Raw genomic sequence first — 18,974 nt, 5'->3', positions numbered from 1 at the left:
TTCCACCAAGAACCATTCAGTCAAATCTGTTATTTACAATTTTATAATCTCATGAACCTTTTTCGCTACAAAGAAACAGAAAGGTTCTTATTGGGATGTTAAAGGTTGTGTTTGAAACCATTTAGACAAATAAATGTTGCTCTATGGAAGCGGTCTGGTCAAGGGGTACTTGGCTTGAAAAAATCCTAAAAAGGGTTACTTAAGCAAAAATAGTTTGAGAACCACTGCGATAAGGTACAACAACTATCATATGTAAATTCGGGGTTCCAAACCTAGTAACCTTTACACGCAAATCTTGCACAGTATGTTTAACCTTTAGCAAAAGCTTTTATCAATGGTTAGATTTGGTAAGATTTACCCTTTTAAATAAATTTAGAACTAATGTTGTAAAATAATCTTCTAATGTCCTTTAATATAAAAAAATAGCAGTCATAAAACAAATCTACCAGTATGTAATTCATTTTGTATAATTTATGGGAGCTCTTCCTGCAAAAATGGTACTTTAGTTTCTTTTTGGATGCTGTATTTGCTAGATTTGACCACTAGACTTTACACACAGAAATTATAATTAATCTTTACTGTACTGTCAAAAGCTGGAAATTGTTTAGAGCACATTTCTTCAACCAGACTTGTATAAGATACTGATAACTCTGTCGTCCAAAGAAGGGGAAAAAACATCAAACGTTTTAATATCCTTTTAATTCAGTGTAAAAAGTTATTTTTCAAATTCAACAGATACACTTTCACAGCCATGCGGAAACAGTTTGAAATGCTTGTAAACAAATGAACATAAAATTCAATCAACAAAACTTTTCCCCCACAGTTAAACTATATACATATATAAGCTATCAAACCCTATATATATCACAGAACACATCATCATCATCATCATTAGAAATAAAGCAAAGACCAGATACAGACTATCAAAAAGTTACAAACCCGACACCCTCACGTCTAAGTACAATGAGGGTTGACGTTAGTTCTTTTTTCGTTATTATTAATATTATATCAAATGATTCAGCTACTTGTATCCAAAATACAGATCTGAAGTTAATAATCACCCACTTTCCAACTTATAATTACAGACGTTATTTTTCTTTAATAGACCTAATGAATGAATTATCAAATATATATATAGCACCATGATGTGATTACTGAGGACAGAGGGAACGCCACAAAAACCCGTGTTAGTATCAAGACCAGAACAGCGACTGGCCCTCGTAAGATTCTCACATTGCTGCATGCACTGATAATCATCACTCTACTGGACGACATAAACTGTGTTTATATTTTCTATTCTGCTTCTCTATTTTTAAATCCATAGCTTTTCTTATGAGACAAAACAACACGGAGGATAAGGCATCAAATTCGCAGACGAGAGAGGGTTTACTTAAAGGTGAAGTTGTGCGTTAGAATTTCAATTCTTTTGAGGGTAGCAGCTGAATTTGCCCCAACAGTCATGTTTAATAAATGCGAACGATTGAAGGAATTTGGTCTTCGAATGAAAAAAAATGTGATGACTTGTACATGATCATAACCAGTGTGTACCTAAATCCTGACGCTATGAATGGGATTCATGAGGGAAACGAACAAAAACGGTACCAGCATGACAAAACTAAAGTATGCAGATGTTGATGTAAAATAAGTCTATTAAGTCCCAGTTTGATTAATTAAATAAATGACAGTGCCTTAAACAAACTACACATGCATACAACACAACAGCTACTTAAGAAACAAAAATAAAATCAATTCAGGACAAACATTTGTTTCAACCCGATATACAAGAAAGAACGAAAAAGACAGAGAGGGGCGAAAGAAACATTGGATCCTTTATACAATGAATCATAATTTAACATGGATACAACTGGAACATTTAGGTGACCGTTTACCAACGTTTAGTAAAGCATTTATAAAAACTGATAAATGAGATCAAGGTTGAGAGGAAATGAGTACATGGTCACATTTGTCAGGAGCTTCAAATATCAAAAACAAAGCTGTAGCATTAAATCGAATCGAATGAAATCAGAAGCATTTAGCCGCCAACCTTCAAATAAAGCAGAAGTCAATGAAATACGTTTCCTGAGAGTTCACCAACAACCTTACTGGTACTGAATAGAGCTTTGAATCATACTAAGATAAACAACTATGCAAATGTAATATTGGTTGTATTCTATATGATGTTATAAAGGTTATATACACTCAGAACAGGGAAAGCTCAAGTCTAGCTCTTAGAAAATTGTCACAGTTTTGTAATATATTGTAAGAATATTTGATTAAAGTCTATAGTCTCTAGTCTATATATTTTAATGAGTTGTGTGATTTTTTTCAGAGTAAGACATCATAAAACAACAGACATTATTGCATAACATTCTTTCTTCCACGTCAAGGACTCTGTCAATAACATGCTATGATACAAATATAAATGATGTTTAGATTTCTGCTGTGAAACAAGCCATGTGTTCTGTTGCATAAAATATACATGAATATACCCTTTCGAACGGAGCGTGAAAACTACCTATTGCAACATTAGCGAGGCGGAGGAGCTAATTGAACAACCTCTCGACCTGTGTTTTAAAAACCGCTTGCTTATAGAGGTAGTACAAATATCTTCTGGAATTAACGCTGTGAATAAAATACATGAGATGCACAAATCCTCTCAAGTTAGCGCTTGATCACTGGTCTGCACGGGCAGGAGGGCTGGTAAACAGATACGCTGGCGCTAAATTGTTCGCATTTGACGGTTTTACCACTAAAAACATACCGTGAGTGTTCTGGAAGAATACTCGACTGTGCTGTCACATCAAACATGACAGAAAGGTAGTGTTCAGGTAGCAACGATTGCTTACCTTTATTCCGCGGCTCACAAAATACTTAAAACTGTCCCATATAAAAATGGCTCTTAAGTATGAATCCATCATTGGCGTCAACGTTTTTCTTTGTTTTTGCATAACATAATCTTTATTTGACTTGAGCACATCCCACATCTATAATTAAGTTTAGATAATACCATAAAGTCATTTTATAAGCCGATGCGTATTCCTTTCCCTGTAGTGCAAATTGTGAGTGTTTTCCATAAGCCCGCTTTTCATACCAGTAAGGTTTGATTTCAAATACCATCATCCCTCATTCCACACCTATATACCTTTAAATATTTTATGTGAACGCGTGAGTGTTTTTAATATGAATGTCACACACGTATGAATATACTGTCTCAATATAGATTTCTACTACTCTTATCAAATGCACATCCATCCAAACCAAACAGCGCGAGAAATACACGTGGTACTAAAATCTTACAAAAAACAAAATCAACTTTTTCACCAAAAGGGAAAACAGGGGAAACAAAGAAGAAGAAAAAAAACAGCCAAGAAAACTTCAAGTACAATGAACACTGAGGAGAAAAACAAAAAAGTCCATCGGGCAAACGGAAAGTCAGTAAGTCAGTATCTCAGTTCCGAACAAATTCCCTCTTCAAACACTGTTTTCTCTCAGATCAGAAAAACGTCTGTTGTTCAGCTGATTGAACCTGAAAATGAAAAACGAGAGAGACCTGGTGTGTAGGGGAGGTCACTGTCTCATCTCCCAGGTCTGGTGTGCATCGCTCAGAGTGGGATTTTTCCAGTGCTGTTGGCAGTGAGGTTGAGCCTCGGTGATGGCTGATGATGCTCAGGGCTCCTGTCGGATGTAATAACTGCCTGAGCCGTTGCTTTCCTGGTCTGAGATGCCCTGTGAGAAGGTGAACTCATCGATCTCTGGAGTCTCCTCTTTTAACTGCAGTGAGGCTTCTGCGAAATTGAATAGACAAGAAAAACAAATCCATAAACTGAACACGGACGGAGAGGAACTGAATACAACATCGAAGATAGATGGCAAGGTCACTCGAAGACCATTCTTCTTTTTCAGATATAAAGGAAGGGAGGATGGGACGCCACAAAGCCATAATCTTACCTGTTTTTTTACACACCCTATTAAGTCACACCATCCTTTACTAAACTACCAATACAGGTGGGGGTAAAAACTGACCCGACTTTAAACCAAAAATAATACGTCACTCCCTTATCAGGGGATTTTTATATATAACAAATAACACCTGATGATGTACAATCGCGCCGGTTCTTTCTCCACGCCCGACCTGAAATGTGCAGTAGTGAGCAATGAGCTCAGCGGCGCCCTCTCCCTAAATAATGGAGAATTGAATTACCTGAGTTGAGTGCGTGATCATGCTCTACACCTGAAGCGGGAGGTCGCCCGGACCCAGAGTAGTGGGACAGGTAATGGGGCGGAGTCTGCTCTTCATCACCCGAGAAGCTCCTCCTCCTCAGAGGCCCACCCAAACCGATCGGCCTCCTCCCAACTGGAATCTTCCTCTCTAAACACCAAGCCAGACTGAAGTTACCGAGGTTACCCATGCTAACGAGCTCCGCTCCACAACCCCGCCGAGCACACTACCACTGAACCCGAATTTGACTGGACAGGAGGGTGAAGAACCCACAACATTAGAACCTCGGACCTCTCCCTTCTCCCAAACATTTGCTCGGATTCTTTTCACCCTAAGGAAGCGTGTCACCCTTCCGGCTGTCTCACCCGGGTATGATGATGGCTACAGTTGTCAGTGCTTATCTAGAACCCCACTGAATCATGACAACAGACCATTAAGAAGGACCAGACCAGACTCAAGCCAAAGAAAAAACGAGAGGTAAAGATTCCTGGACCAGATTAGCCCTCAAAATTTGTGATGGGTGAATGAAGAGAGAAGATGGAAAGATTAGGCAGGACTGGACTCACTTTTCTTTTGTCCCTTATACTGTGCAGCCTTCTTTTTCTGTTTTGAGACATTCGGTGGTGTTTCTCTTATGGCTGAGGAGAAAAGAGATGAGCTGTTACTCTATAAGGCTAACCAAAAAACCTTTTTTAAACAAATAAATACACAGCCTGAGTGATTGACGAATTGCTTTAGCTTTCTAGGTGTAGGATGTTCGCTCACTCTGTGCGGCGGGGGGCTGTAGCTGATATCCGGTCAGTTGGCACCAGCCAATCGGGTAAAGATCTGGAGACTCACAGTCCACCCACTGATCGTACTCATCCTCCCAGCCATCAAAGTGAATGCGCAGGAGTCTGTGGACGATCCTGGTTACCGTGGCAACACACACCAGTCGCGGCTCCATCAGGTCCACTGCCTCCAGTTTCATCCCTGGGCGGAAACCGTGATTCGGCACTTCCTGAGGGGAGCGAGGACACAGATTATTCTGGTCAATTTAGAAATCTTTGCCGTATAAAAGGAACGTACTTTAATATGATATTGCAAATATTAGAATTTCAGAATAGAGTATGCCTGTTTTCTTCCCATGAATACCTACTTTGTTAAAGAGCTTCACAGGGGCTGCAACTGCACCCACTTCTCTGAGGTAGTCGAACCATTTGAAAGGGAGCTTGGTGTACCCTGCAGAGCAGTTTTAGAATCATTTCAAGTCAATTTCCAATTTCATTTATTTGAAAGTGCAGAAAGGGACAGAAAGTGCACCTCTTGGGGGCGTGAAATCGATGCTGTTGATTTCACAGAAGCCGACAGGAAAGATGGAGGGTGAGGTGGAGTGGTAGCAGAACCAGTCTGAGCCATCTGCAGCCTCAGACCCATCAATCCCAATCATAAGGTACCCGTCTGCCAATACCTGTGAACAAGGTAAAAAAGGCTTCCTGTTATAGAGCGTTTTTATGCTATACATGTGTTATTCCTCATTTCTGTCATACGAGAGCTGAGAAACATAAAAAAATGAACAATTCAATTAACGCCAAATATTTACACTGTTGCTTTAAATATTAAAATTTAATGAAGTGAAATAAAAGTACATTTCTAATTCACCATTTTAGACCGACAACAATGGTCCATTTTACCTTTCGTACAGTAGCAACACATATAGCTGAAAGATTGAGAGGGTCTATCGCCTCTAACTTCATCCCGTCTTTGAACCAATCACCGTTCTGGTCTACATCCTTCACCTTTAAAAGACGACATATGTGAGCAGATGAATTAAAGATAATGTAAACACAACCTTTAGAAAAAGCACAGGTAAAAAGTACCTTAATAAACAACTGTGAAGGAGCATCCATCTGTCCCTCCATTTTCTTCGACACTTCTGCAAAAAAATAAAATGACAGTTCAGATTCCTGAGCAACAACAAGTTTATCACAAGTCATGCTTTAGACCTTCATTGTCCATAAAATATCCGTTGCATATTAACATTTATGTGTCCATTTGTCATACACAATAGCGATTCATCTAAAGTGAGAACCTCCCAAATCCAAAACAAACCATTCAGCTGCACTGACCAGATCTTTTAAAACGGTGTCCGATGCTTCGGGACCAGCCGATGGAGTGGATGAGTGGACTGAACATGTGACACCAAAAGTCATCAGTGCCATCTTGACTCTCCTCGTAGACCAGACGCAGACGCCCACCGATCACCTGTTCCACCAGGGCCACACGTGTCCGGCACAGGTGGGTCTTATCCACCACTTCCACACGCATTAGTTTCTTAAACGGGTACTGCATGTTCTCATGCACCTTTAGTTTGAAAATTTGACACATTTTAATTAGGGTTTTATATTATTGTGTACTTCACATCTTCAATGTTGTAAAGCAATCTAAAATCTGTAAACATGTTTTATCTAATAATGTCTGATGCATGTTCTCTGTGTAACAGGTAGATCTTGCTCCACAGGTTTTCCCTGATCTATAAGAGAAACTGTACCTGATCAACAGGACTGTGAGACTATTTGAATTTCTATGGCGCTTACGCTACACAACAAGGTCCTCCTTCTTGTTCTTGTTGTAGCAGCATGCACACAACACAACGCAGACAAAGTGCACTAACAACAAGACCTTAGTCGAGGAGCAGAAGCTACCAACATTGAAAACACATCCCACATCGCGCTAACTTCTAGTTTGATGGTGGATGGCAAACGAGTTCTTGGTGCGTTAACGCCATCCACTGGAATGTAGCGTGAAACATTAAAGTGTTAATAAAGGGCTTTCTATATTTCATTATACAGACTTGTTGCTTTAGGATAGTTTAAAATGGCCATTAAACACGCTCAGTTATGATAATGAATATACGCCTGCAGTTTTTAATTCCTCCATGCAATAATTTGAAACCTTCTGCGCTGTGATTGGCTGGATTAGTTCTACAGGTGTCACACACAATGAGATCGCTTGGCGATAAGATTGTAGCATCTGGGCTAGCTCGAGACCGGTCCGGATCACGTTGCTGACCTGCTTACACTTGCAACGAGCTTCGGTGACCGAAACGAGCAGCGATTTGGTCGCGATCCTGGGGTTTCGTCGCAGACCATGGAAATCTTTCCCCTACTACAAAATCCAGCCAAAAAACACGAAGTGTGAGCTTGCCATTACCTTTGTGGCAAAATCCGCTGGAAGGGTTTTGGCTCCAGTGAGTCGTTTCACAAGAAAGGCCTTCCAGTTTGAATACTTGTGTTGGATGGCTATGAGGAAAAAAGAACAATTAATAACAGTCATAACTGTAGTTTACAGAAGTACAGAATTATCAAGTAGCTTGAACAGTTAAAGATTTACGTACATTTAGGAGGAACCAGTGGTTTTCCACTAGAAGCACACCATCCAACAGGGTGGATTTCTGGGATACACAGATTACACCAGAAGTCTCTGCTTGTGTCGTTATCAAAACCCTCATAACGGAGGAGAGCTTTAAAGCCTGAGAAAATGACACAAAAATACGTTTTCAAGCATAATACATAAAATCCTTAGCAAGACAATGTACATCCAGCTTCGTGCAAGTGTTTCTTATAATGACCTGTACATTATTAACTATGTAAATGACAACATGGACTCATTTACCTGCCAGTTTTATAATCTCTGCTACCCAGTAAACTTTTGTGGAGAGGTTTGTGTCTGAGTTCAGGACCTCCACCCTCACTCCCTCAGCGATGTCACCCCAGCACAAACCCATGGGCACCTAGAGTATTTGAATTAACATGTTATAACAAACACACAAGCAAATAATAATAAGAAAAGATGGGCAAAAATCATATTTCTATCAAAGCACATGACTCACATGTTTAAAACTGCTGACTGGTGCCCCAACCAGATTATTGCTACAGACGTATTGACCCCAGTCAAAGCCTTCAACAGGAACCACTGCATGAGGAAGAAAAAAAAACAAATGAAACACTAAACATTAAGCAAATAATAGAACGGTTGCAAGAAACTGTTTATAGGGATAGTTCACCGCAAAATGAAAATTCAGTCGTCATTTACTTTCTTTCTTCTGCAGAACACAAAAGAAGATATTTTAAAGAAAGTTGGTCACAGAAAACCATTGGTCCCCATTCACTGGCATGGGTTTTGTGTCCATACAATAGAAGTGAATGTGTACTGATGGATTTTGTTTACAGAAATTCTTAAAAATATCTTCTTTTGTGTTGTTTTTGTGTATAAAGATTATGGAAATATTCTTGTCAGTCTTAAGCATGCATTTCTTCTGGTTCTGTTGTTTTACAAACAGACGATTACATCATCACAATTAAACTCAGCAGAAAAGTCACATACCTGATTTTGATTTAGCTTGGTTCTGTTGATTTGCTTGATACTGTGCATAAGCTGCCAACTTTGCCATTAATGGCTGTTTCTGTAAGATCTTTGACTTTTTAGTTGGTGGTTTACCCTTGATAGGACGCAAGCAAAACACATCACATATTTCATAGAAAGTTCCTGTTTAATGACACAAGCAACTGATTAAGAACAAAATAGAAGAACTATAGACAAAGTTGAATATTTACCTGAAGTCTCGCCAGTATACTGGCCTTTTTAGAATTGGAGGAATAGCTTCTAGAGCAGGACACACTGCAGAATCTCTTTGTTTTAGAGTAGAAAGCATCCCGAACACCAACCATACCACACATCTCACAGGTCGCTGAATGAAGAGGAACACAACCATTAACCATTCAGTCACGGTATTAAACACTAGAGCTCGTAACGATTAATCGTTTGCAGAATAAAGGTTTTTGTTTACATAATATATGTTGGTGTACTGTATATAATTATTATGCATATATATAAATACACCCACATGCATGTTTACATATAAGAAATATTTACATGTTTATATTTATATATATATAAATATTTATGCATGTGTGTGTATTTATATATACATATTTATTATACACAGTACACAAACATATGATATTTAAACAAAAACGTTTATTTTGCAAACGATATGTCTCGATTAATCATTATGCAGCCCTATTAAACACACTTATATACATACTTATGTTTCATAGACTATAAAAATGAGCTGTTTGTGTTCTTATTTAATCTATTTCTAATAAAGAATCGAATTAGTAAAATGTTGAACTAAAGAAAACTTTGTTGCTTTAATAAAAGCAAGGAGGACTATCACAAGTGCAAAATCTCAAACATTTCATGATATTTAAAACCACAACTTCTCTTTATTGCGCCCTTTAACCAAATCCAAAAATATCCGACAAATTTAAATGAAAATGACTCACCCATTCCTGCTTTTCCATCAGGATAGGTGTACACCTGGCCGTTGTTTTTGATGATAGGCAAGCTGGCGGGGATGCTCGGCACCTCATCCTCACTGTCCTCTGAGCTCGAGCTGCTACTGCTGTCTTCACTGCAGCTGTCATACCCATCAAACATCCCAAACGAATCTCTCCTCTTCCGTTCTGAGCGGGGAGTGTGCTCAGCCTGCGCGTGATGTGCAATGGACCGAAGATCAAAGAAAAGGTTGAGAAAATGCAAGGATTAAAGCTCCCATAAAGACCCATAACACTCATAATGCAGCTTGTATCAAAGCTGATACGCATATAAGAGACATTAAAAACCATAATCTTTCAGTTATTCAACCTATTAATGAGCTGGGAATTGGGACACAAGCACGAAAATTGAATTCAAGGATCTCACAGGTCATGAAAAAAGCAAGTTTAATGTGAAAGGGGGCAATGTTATCAGCACCCAATATCCCCACAGGGCATTTCAGGACATCAGATAGAAAAAGCTCAGGAATCAAGTTTATTATTATTATTTTATAGCCATTTAATACAAATATTTAATATATTCATCATTGGGTCCGTGAACTGGTGCATTGCATATATCTAAACTACAAAGAGTTGAATTAAAAATGAATTATTTTAAACTTCTTCCTCATTTTGAAAACATTAAATGTCCATTTCTTTCTGCTTGAATACCACCCAAATCTATAAATTTGACGAACTGCAAATTGTTTGTAGATCATATCACAAGCTGATAAAATATATACACAAGCCATAAAAACACAAACATAGATATTATGTACTATGCTTATAACGTTACCTAACATACCTAGACAACATTTTGGGTCCTTTTGCAAGTCTCATAACATCGTAATTTGCAAACCTACTAGCCCCAAAAATGCTGTTAACCTACCGGGGTTTGATATACGACCGTAAACACAAACATATACACATACATGGGCCTGCGAGAGGATCTTTGTAGCACAAAACACACACATAACCAGCTGTATTTTCAACATTTATTGGGACAGCGGTCTTAAATGAGTTATCGCACAACACACTGACCAATGTAAGTGGATTTAAGAAATGAAACATTGTGCTTTATGTGAACAGCAGGATCTGTTTCTGACAACCAAAACAAAGAGGACGGCTAACAATGCTAGCCGCTAACTACGCTAAATCAAGGAAGCGGGCAAATAAAAACTCGCTCTTACCATATCTCTTGGATTTTCCATTAGCCCTTCATGCAAGTCGGTTTTTCTGTTCGTTGTGGTGTGGTACAAAAGCCCCCCGGAGGGGAAGGGCCTGTCTTAAAATAATTTCACTCCAAAGGAAAAAAATAACTCCAGTAGATTATCAACAATTGTCATGGCTCGAATGCGCATGCGTACAGGTCTAAAATGATTGACGCGCGTAGTCGCCAATTGCGCTCCCCGGTAAGAACCAGTGGACCATATAAGGTAACAGGAAATGTGACAGTGAGGGTGAAAAATTGCTCGTCAAATAAATACAGACTTGGGTTGCCATTACACATTTATTGGCTATAAAATATAATAGATTTGGGGTCGTAACGTCATGGTAATAGAATATGACAGGATGAAATGATGGATGAGGTGATTCAGCTTTCAAATTCAGGAGGCTTGGGTTTGCTTTTCAAGGTGTTATGAACTTTGTGCTAATTTATTTACCCTATTTATGTAATGAAGTATTTCTTACTAAGTTAATTCTGAAATCCAACTAAAATCTAGTCCTTGTATTTACAGTGGTCTTCAAATAAAAACAGAATAAAAATAATTGAGCCATTTCTTGTTTACAGATTAAAGTTATAATGGAAATCCTAAATTCTGCCATTTATCTCACCATCTCATAATTTCAAACCATTATGACTTTCTTATGATGATTTTCCTAATGTATTTAAAGGCATGGTTGTCATTTCAAACCTCTTTTACTTATTTTCCATAGAACACAAGAAGATATTTTGAAGAATGACCTGCGGCGGCACCCTTTCACTTGCATTGTTTTTTTCCATTCAATAGAAGTGAATGGGTACCAACTTTCTTCAAAATATCTTCTTTTCTGTTCTATAGAAAATAAGTAAAAGAGGTTTGAAATGACACCTTCCCTTTAAATACATAAAATACATGTTTTTAACATTTGTGCTCGTCTTTGCTCTCTTTAAATGTAATTCTTAAGATGAATAGTTTCCATTGTAAACTTTTTAGTTAAGCATTTTACAAAATGAAATGGAAAAACAATATTTTTGTTACCTCATTGTTAACTTCAGGTGTTGAACAAGTATACACCGTTCACACATACACACAAACCTAAAGCACATGGATATAACAATAATCTTTATTTTATTGTACAGCAATATTATTCCATGGCATAAAACTTAAAATTCACCACATAAACTTGAACAAAACAAAAATGACTAAATCTTGTCACTCGTCACAAACCAACAATAACTTTAGTGCAACACAGCATTAACACTTCTGAAGTTTTTAACTAACTCTGTCATGAGTTCCCTGAGCTCTGCTCTTCACCTCTCTCACCTTGACTGTTCTTCAAATGCGTAATAAAAGCCAAACAAAGGCTGACATAACATTCAACACTAAACAAACACTATGAGAACGCAAGAATAAACAGCAGTATAAACGTCAACTGCCATCCACACAGTGTGAAAACTAATCCTTATTTGAGAGAACTTAAGTGCAGGCAGTCTGAGCAGGTGGCATAGTCAAGTAAGGCTCTTGTTCAGCGTCGGGAAGCACGTGCTGAATGTTAAATGTGGGCAACGACTGGTCTCTGGGGAGGACAGCAGGATGTGTGATGACATCATTAGAGCAATCAATGATTAGCTACACAGATATACAAACAAAATACATTAAACTGATGTTTGGTTGCAACTTACCGATATCAAGGCATACAAGTCTTTGGTCTGTTGTCAGTTGAATTCCTCATCAATAGTGTCATCCACACTTCCAGAAATGGAGGCGACTTCTGAATATGAAAGGGTCAAATAAACGATTTGTAAAAACACAACAATTGTTAAAATTAAATAGGTCTCCAATAAAAGCCAAATCCCGTGCGGTGTACATAAAACCTCATGTTCTGTATACCACATGTGAGACATATTGGACCTACTTTCTCAAACCGGTCAAATCCCATAGAAATTCACAAAACCGTCCAGACTTACAAAACTGATATACAACCATGTAAAACCACCACAGTGCTCCAGTGTGTTAAGTTTAATATAAAGTTTACACCTCTCATCGACTCTTCAACACCACTTTTGGCCACCTTGCTTATAAAATCCACCTTTGGTTCTTGAAGTTCTTCCCCACTTTCCGCTTCATTGCACTTCTCATCGCTCCATGTCAGGTTTGGTTCATCTACATTTCCATCCGCACTAAATGGTTCTCCTGAACCATCGCAAACCAAGTCACTTTCACTGCTGCTGGTATCACTTAATGTGATTATCTCCTGATTCTGGTGTGTGCAAGCTGGACCCTGTGCCGTTTCGTCATCTTCGACAGAAGCGCTTATTTCAATTATGGAGAGAGATGAAGCAGTTGTCTCGGTGCATGATTCTGAAGAATAAGACGATGTGGCGGTGGTGGACCGAGGCATGGTGGTGCTGAGAGAAGCCTCGGACGAATCAGTAGAGGAAGTGAGGTTAAACCACACACCTCTGATTCCGTCACTGCTGTCGGTACCCTCCACGCCCTCGCTGTAGCTACTGTCTATCATGCAGGACGAGCTCGTCTCTTCAGATTCAATAAACGTCACGTTTTCCCCACCAAAACAACGCGGCCCTATGAAAACATCGTCGCTGAGGGTGAAAGAATTCAGGGTGGATGTCACAGCCTCCACACAGGAGGGAGATGTAAAGGGAGAAGAGATGTCATGAACCGGCAGCAGGCCTAATGGTGACAATAGGGTCAAATTGTGGGATTGGATCATGTTTTCAGATGTCGTCTGATTTGGGGGTTCTACCCCTGAAGACGAATCAAGTATTTGGCTGACTAGCTCGCTCAAGCTCTGAGAAGGAGTGGAGTGTATCAGAGAAGACGTTGACAGAAGATTGAAACAAGCGCTCTGGTCGACGTCAGCGCGCTCAACTTCGGGAGAGCTGGCGAGCAATGATGACCATTCCAGTTGTTTTCTAAGCCACGGAGTTGCTGAACCTTAACACACGTCACCCACAGACTGTTTATACGAGGTTGATTTAAGAAGGTTAGTTCTCTAGCCCTGAGGGCAACATACCTGACAAACTGATGCAGGACATACTGAGTTCTGAGCTTGCTCCTGTCATGTCATCCTGTGAAAATCCACATAAAGATTCAAATCATGACCGTCATTAACACCTGAAATACACTTCGTAACAGAATGCACTTGTTTTTCTTACCAGCATCTTCTGGAGTGATCTGGACTCATCCCACTCTCCCCTCAAGCCAATTCCTTCATTCCCACAGCTCACGGCATGACCAAGACGAATCAGCTCCTCTCCCAGATCCAAAGCCTAGCACAGAGATCAGTTCAGATTTAAACATATTTTCTCTTTTTTACATTTTTGAAAGAAAACAGGATGGATGGGCATATGCTAAGGTGCTAGCTTACGGGTTCAAGTCAAGAGACTGGCCCCTGGTAGTGTTCTCTCTATTTATGAATCCCATGAGATCGTATCACTTGTTTTACTACTTTATGTTAAGTCAGATCTTTATTTACAACACTTTCCTCAACAGATATTTCTTTTTCATCTTTTTCACAAATAATACATAAGCAACATGACAAAGTTTAATGTAAGGTTTGTGTTTTACGGTCGTTTTTAAATATTTTTACTTGATCAAAATAAGCAATTTCAACTTAATTTCACTTGTCAAAAAAAAAAGAATGAAATGAATAAGCCAATTTGGTTGTACTTTAAAACGTTTTTTGCTGCCTGATTTTTTATTTTGATGATGTAAATTGTATATACTGCCGGTCCCAAAAGTCACCATCTTTGATTACGGCATGCATTCGCAGTGGCATCGCTTGGACATGCTTCTAAAACTGAGTGCAGACTTTTAAAAATAAATTCTGGGGTATCAGCAGAATAACTAGATTTCTCAAAAGGACTTACACCCCAACAATCCAGCATTTTACTGACAAAGTATGAGGGAATCTTCACCAGATAATAATAATGAATGTCAGTTGTTAGTTGCCTGAGATCATGTGTTTTTAGGCCACAACTACAACTTAGTCTGAAGCCAAAACTGCGACTATAAACCTGCTAGAGAACATGAGAATAAATCCTATTTAAGAAACTCCATGATGGTGCCAGTTTAAGCCTTCATGGGATTGGTTTGACTTTTGCACATTTAGCAACAACCATGGCATCACTTTGGCAAACAGCGTTTTTAACATGGATATAAATGAGTTGTGATGTTGACTTCTGACCTTGCCCTCGTTGTTATCGTAGAGTTTTACACTGGGCCAGGACGACACCTCCGAATGAGAGTAGCTGCACAGTTTAGCCAGTAAAGGTTTCCATTCAGCACAGTATGTCATGCGATCAAAGTCATCTAGTGCGGCTTCCGTCCAAACCTCTCCTGAAACAAAATGAAGACGTACAGCATTTGATTTTCCACTGTCGGTGACACTTTGTATATTTCACTTAAACATCTAAACTCATTACCTGCAGGACGAACTCCTGCTAGACTGCATTCAATAGCTTGGAAAGGGAGGCTCAAGAAGTCACTTCTAAACACAAAACATGCCATCAGAATCAATCCCAGAACACATCTGTGCATATTTAGAGATTAGAAAATGTATTACTGAGAAACAATGAATTCTACATTATATGGACTGTACTACAATCTCTCAGTCCCCCGCTGACCTCATGCTTCGTAAATGTTCCCTCGGTAGCTCCCCATTGTCTCCAAAGTCCACATAATACAAATCCACCGAGCCAGAATTCAGATTTCCCAAAACTCTAGCACGATTCCACTTGCCATAGTCCCTGTATGTAGCAGCCACTATGTCTCCAACTACAATAGTCTCCACTCTGAATTCCTGGAACAAGGAATAAAAACGTGATTTGTATGTTAATTTCTGCAAGACCACAGTGACTTCAGACAAGCTGTACCTGTGAGGTGTCACTGTTGTAGAAGCGGCTCATTTCTTCCGTCAATTTATCAAGCTGCAGAGATCGGACCCCTAAAATCTGGATCCAGAAGTGTTGAGGATGTTCAGAAGCAGATACATAGACCTCAAGGTGTTCATCGGGCTGGAAGCTCAGGTCTGGACTGGGGACTGACAACATCAATAATTAGTAAACAGACTGAACTACACAGGACTAGGATCAGTCACTAAGTAGATTCTTGTGATTGTGTGTTTGCTGCACAACTTTGAGTCTTACTTTCAAATTTTGAGATCTCCAGAGGCGAGACTGGAGAGGGAGCCTCCTCAAATTTGAGGGAATTTTCAGACGCATCACTGCCGTCTACAAAGCCGTTCACCGCAAGTCTGTCTTGTTTAAGATCAGACCCCCGGGAAGGTATATCTTTGCTATCAAGCTTTAATAACTCATTCTCCGCCCCTTGAGCTTTGTTAAACTGCACCTCAGGTGGTTTCCTTTTCTGACGAAGTGCAGAGGACTGACTTATCCGCTTTCGTACAGTTTCACTCTCCAAGACCTTCTCCATGATCATCTCCTGTGAAGAGAAACATAAGCTAATGCTGTCATCATCTGACAACGAGATGAACGCCTGATGCCATAATTCCATCATATTTGATAGAAAGGAATAAAACATTATTTAAAACAAAAAGTCACCTTTGCATTTTGAACTTCCTTGCGTGTGCCAGTAATCGTAACCTTGCCCTTCTCCTCTAAGGTCTGCCCACGATCTCTGGAGCAGTTCACCCTGGCCCCGGAGATCCTGTTAATGAATTTCAATGTGTCCCCGCCCCGACCTGGCGCGAGAAACAATATTTCAAAACAAACATGTGGCTTTCATGAAGCATAGACAGACTGATATGGAACCAAATAGTTGTTGATCGCAGGATCAGTAAGTAGCCTTAATATAGACCTACCTACCTATGATCCGCCCAAATGCCATTTGAGGCACTTCAATGACGTCATTGATGACCTCACAGTCCGTGGCCAATTTCTCCAGAGCACACTGTGCCTGAAGAACCTGCTCATGAGAACCCTGGATGAGAAAATTCACTGAGCTCTGATCTCCAGTGTTGGGTAGCACGTTTATCAGAGCGCCAGAATTTTGATTCACCTACACAAGAGAGAACTTTTGACTCGTTTTACATAATACAAATCATACACTATATTGCACCAAAACCAATACAGTGGAGCTGTGTGATGGGTCAGACAGACACCAGTGTCACTCACCATGTCCAGAAAGTTGCTCTGGTATGTTGCAATAGATCGGTACACATCAAGCGGAATAGATATTTCGGATTCTTCTTTGATTTGGGTTGGTACTACGTAGTAAAAACATGGAAGATCAATGTTTAACCATCAACAGCATCAGTTGACCATCGATACATGAAAACAGATGTCCAAGCACGAATGGCATTTACCAAAGAAACAACAAAAGAAAAATATTATCAAAGGTTGTTTACCACTGCTGTTTCGAATGTGCCGGTAAACAAGGTAGCCCACCGTGGCCCCCACAGAGATGCCTGCGGCCAAAGCCACTTTCTTCCCCGAGCTCAGGCTCTTCCACGGGCCGTCTCGCACCGCGGCCATCACTTGAGTCGAGCTTGCCGGTAAACTCCACCTAGAGATGCAGAATAAGCAGCAGATTTATAGTTGTCCACAATACTTTACAAGGGCCTTTGAACCAATGCCATGCAGTAAAAATGAACAATTCACAATAGAGGCTCATTTTGTTTTCAACTTTAAAAAATGTGAAGCGTAGCAAAAGACAAAAGCTGTATTCATAAACTGTTACCTAAGCAGGTTTATGAGAGCTCATGAGATTAGTTAGCCGAACTTTTAATACCAAAGACCACATTCCGCAAAACCCAGAGACTTAATACCTCTGTAATTGAGTCTTGACAGCAATGCATGAGAAACCTTCCAAGAATCTTGAAAGGATGTTTACAACCCAGTCTTTTTGTTTTGTAGAATTACAATTGAGATTTTTGTTAAAAGACGTATACACACACAGCAAAGCAGTGGACAATGCAACAACAGTACACTTTTGTTCAGTAATGACCAAAGCAAACAGCAACTAAACGGCATTGATGCATGAAGTTGTGCGTCTCAATACTGCAGTCATGCACGACACAGAAACATCATGCATGAATGATTCTCACTGAGAAAACAGAGACGTGGGGTTGTAGCTGACAATCACACGGGGTTTAGGGATGTCCACATCCATTTTGGACCCTCGGGCCATCTGACTCCTCAGGAGAGCGAACGGGCAAAGAAGTAAAACATGGTTATAAACTTTCTGATAGTTTTCTTTGGCATATATTGGCTATAGCATGAAAAACAATGAACAAACTGATGTTGATATAACTGACTGTCTGACTCTGAAGGCACCAAGGCATTGCCTAAAATATTTGGATGCTTGCCATAACAAAGGGAAATCTGTGCAGTTTGTCATTTCTTGTTGGCCTGTTGAATGTTAAAGGGATCAAATCCACGCCCATTGAAAAGCGGTTTGATGATACATGAATGAACAAGCTACTATACGAACTTAACGCTAATTGAAGACATTATCATAACAGACCTCTATTTTATCGAGAACATATGTGAGCATATGACAAATATTGAACAAAACATTTCTTATAGACGCGTGACGAGGCCTTTTAAATCAGGACCTGATGTGTACGAAGATCATGCACGTGCGTAATGCGCGTCCACTGCAATTGTTAACGCAGCGGCAATGGTGCGTGATGGGTGTCACAGAGGTGCGTTTATTTCACCCTTTAACCGAATCTTGTTTTCCATCCGTGCATGTTTCAACAACCACGCGACGTGATTTGCTTGTTGGGTTTTGCATTTATAACATGCAGGTCGTTTGTTTTCACCGCGACGCATCTCGTCCTTCACGCAAAAGCAAGCATTGAACAAAAACAAACGCTACAAATGCTAAATTTACCTCTAAAACTGTATAGAACGTGTTCGCAATCACGAAGTGAGTCCTTCAGATGTTCTTTATGTCACCAGTGTGGACGTACTGATGGTTCACCGGTGCTGTGGTTTGTTCTGTAGCACGCAGGACGCACAGTTGACGTTTCAACAATGATTGGCCCTCATCCCGCAGCTCGAGTATAAGAACCAATCACGGTCTCCGATTCTGCATTTCCTGGGAACTCGAGGAATATGATCTGATGTCTGGTGCTGACAACACAGCGCCTCCTTCAGGAAGGCCGATAGAAGGAGATACGAATAGATTCATTTAATGCAAACA

General features: G+C 39.7%; 2 protein-coding genes across 4 annotated transcripts; both read right to left on the bottom strand.

The window, feature by feature from the left end:
* Positions 1 to 680: 680 nt before the first annotated feature.
* On the bottom strand, positions 681 to 10,929 carry mbtd1 (mbt domain containing 1). Of its 2 annotated transcripts, XM_056771451.1 has the most exons (17): positions 10,767 to 10,929; positions 9,547 to 9,748; positions 8,815 to 8,948; positions 8,585 to 8,699; positions 8,091 to 8,173; positions 7,874 to 7,991; positions 7,596 to 7,730; positions 7,412 to 7,500; positions 6,328 to 6,562; positions 6,079 to 6,134; positions 5,893 to 5,997; positions 5,522 to 5,669; positions 5,358 to 5,440; positions 4,985 to 5,219; positions 4,786 to 4,857; positions 4,202 to 4,369; positions 681 to 3,785 (listed from the first exon to the last, which is right to left on the bottom strand). In XM_056771451.1, the coding sequence occupies exons 1-17, from the start codon at positions 10,785 to 10,787 to the stop codon at positions 3,667 to 3,669; spliced, it is 2,118 nt and encodes a 705-aa protein (XP_056627429.1). In that variant the 5' UTR covers positions 10,788 to 10,929; the 3' UTR covers positions 681 to 3,666. The 2 variants fall into 2 exon arrangements, with proteins under 2 accessions (XP_056627429.1, XP_056627430.1); XM_056771452.1 differs by lacking the exon at positions 4,202 to 4,369.
* Positions 10,930 to 11,888: 959 nt separating this feature from the next.
* tdrkh (tudor and KH domain containing) lies at positions 11,889 to 18,805 on the bottom strand. Of its 2 annotated transcripts, XM_056772157.1 has the most exons (15): positions 18,663 to 18,782; positions 17,872 to 17,961; positions 17,173 to 17,330; positions 16,940 to 17,031; positions 16,631 to 16,823; positions 16,367 to 16,506; positions 15,953 to 16,247; positions 15,680 to 15,846; positions 15,431 to 15,606; positions 15,230 to 15,294; positions 14,992 to 15,143; positions 13,961 to 14,074; positions 13,819 to 13,873; positions 12,464 to 12,552; positions 11,889 to 12,357 (listed from the first exon to the last, which is right to left on the bottom strand). In XM_056772157.1, exons 2-14 carry the CDS (start codon positions 17,952 to 17,954, stop codon positions 12,497 to 12,499), a joined length of 1,746 nt encoding a protein of 581 aa, XP_056628135.1. In that variant the 5' UTR covers positions 17,955 to 17,961; positions 18,663 to 18,782; the 3' UTR covers positions 11,889 to 12,357; positions 12,464 to 12,496. The 2 variants fall into 2 exon arrangements, with proteins under 2 accessions (XP_056628135.1, XP_056628137.1); XM_056772159.1 differs by lacking the exon at positions 17,872 to 17,961 and having other exon boundaries at positions 18,663 to 18,805.
* Positions 18,806 to 18,974: the final 169 nt, after the last annotated feature.

The sequence above is a fragment of the Triplophysa dalaica genome, chromosome 17 (assembly GCF_015846415.1).
Source record: "Triplophysa dalaica isolate WHDGS20190420 chromosome 17, ASM1584641v1, whole genome shotgun sequence".
NCBI lineage: Eukaryota > Metazoa > Chordata > Actinopteri > Cypriniformes > Nemacheilidae > Triplophysa > Triplophysa dalaica.
This window is presented reverse-complemented; position numbering and strand designations above follow the sequence as displayed.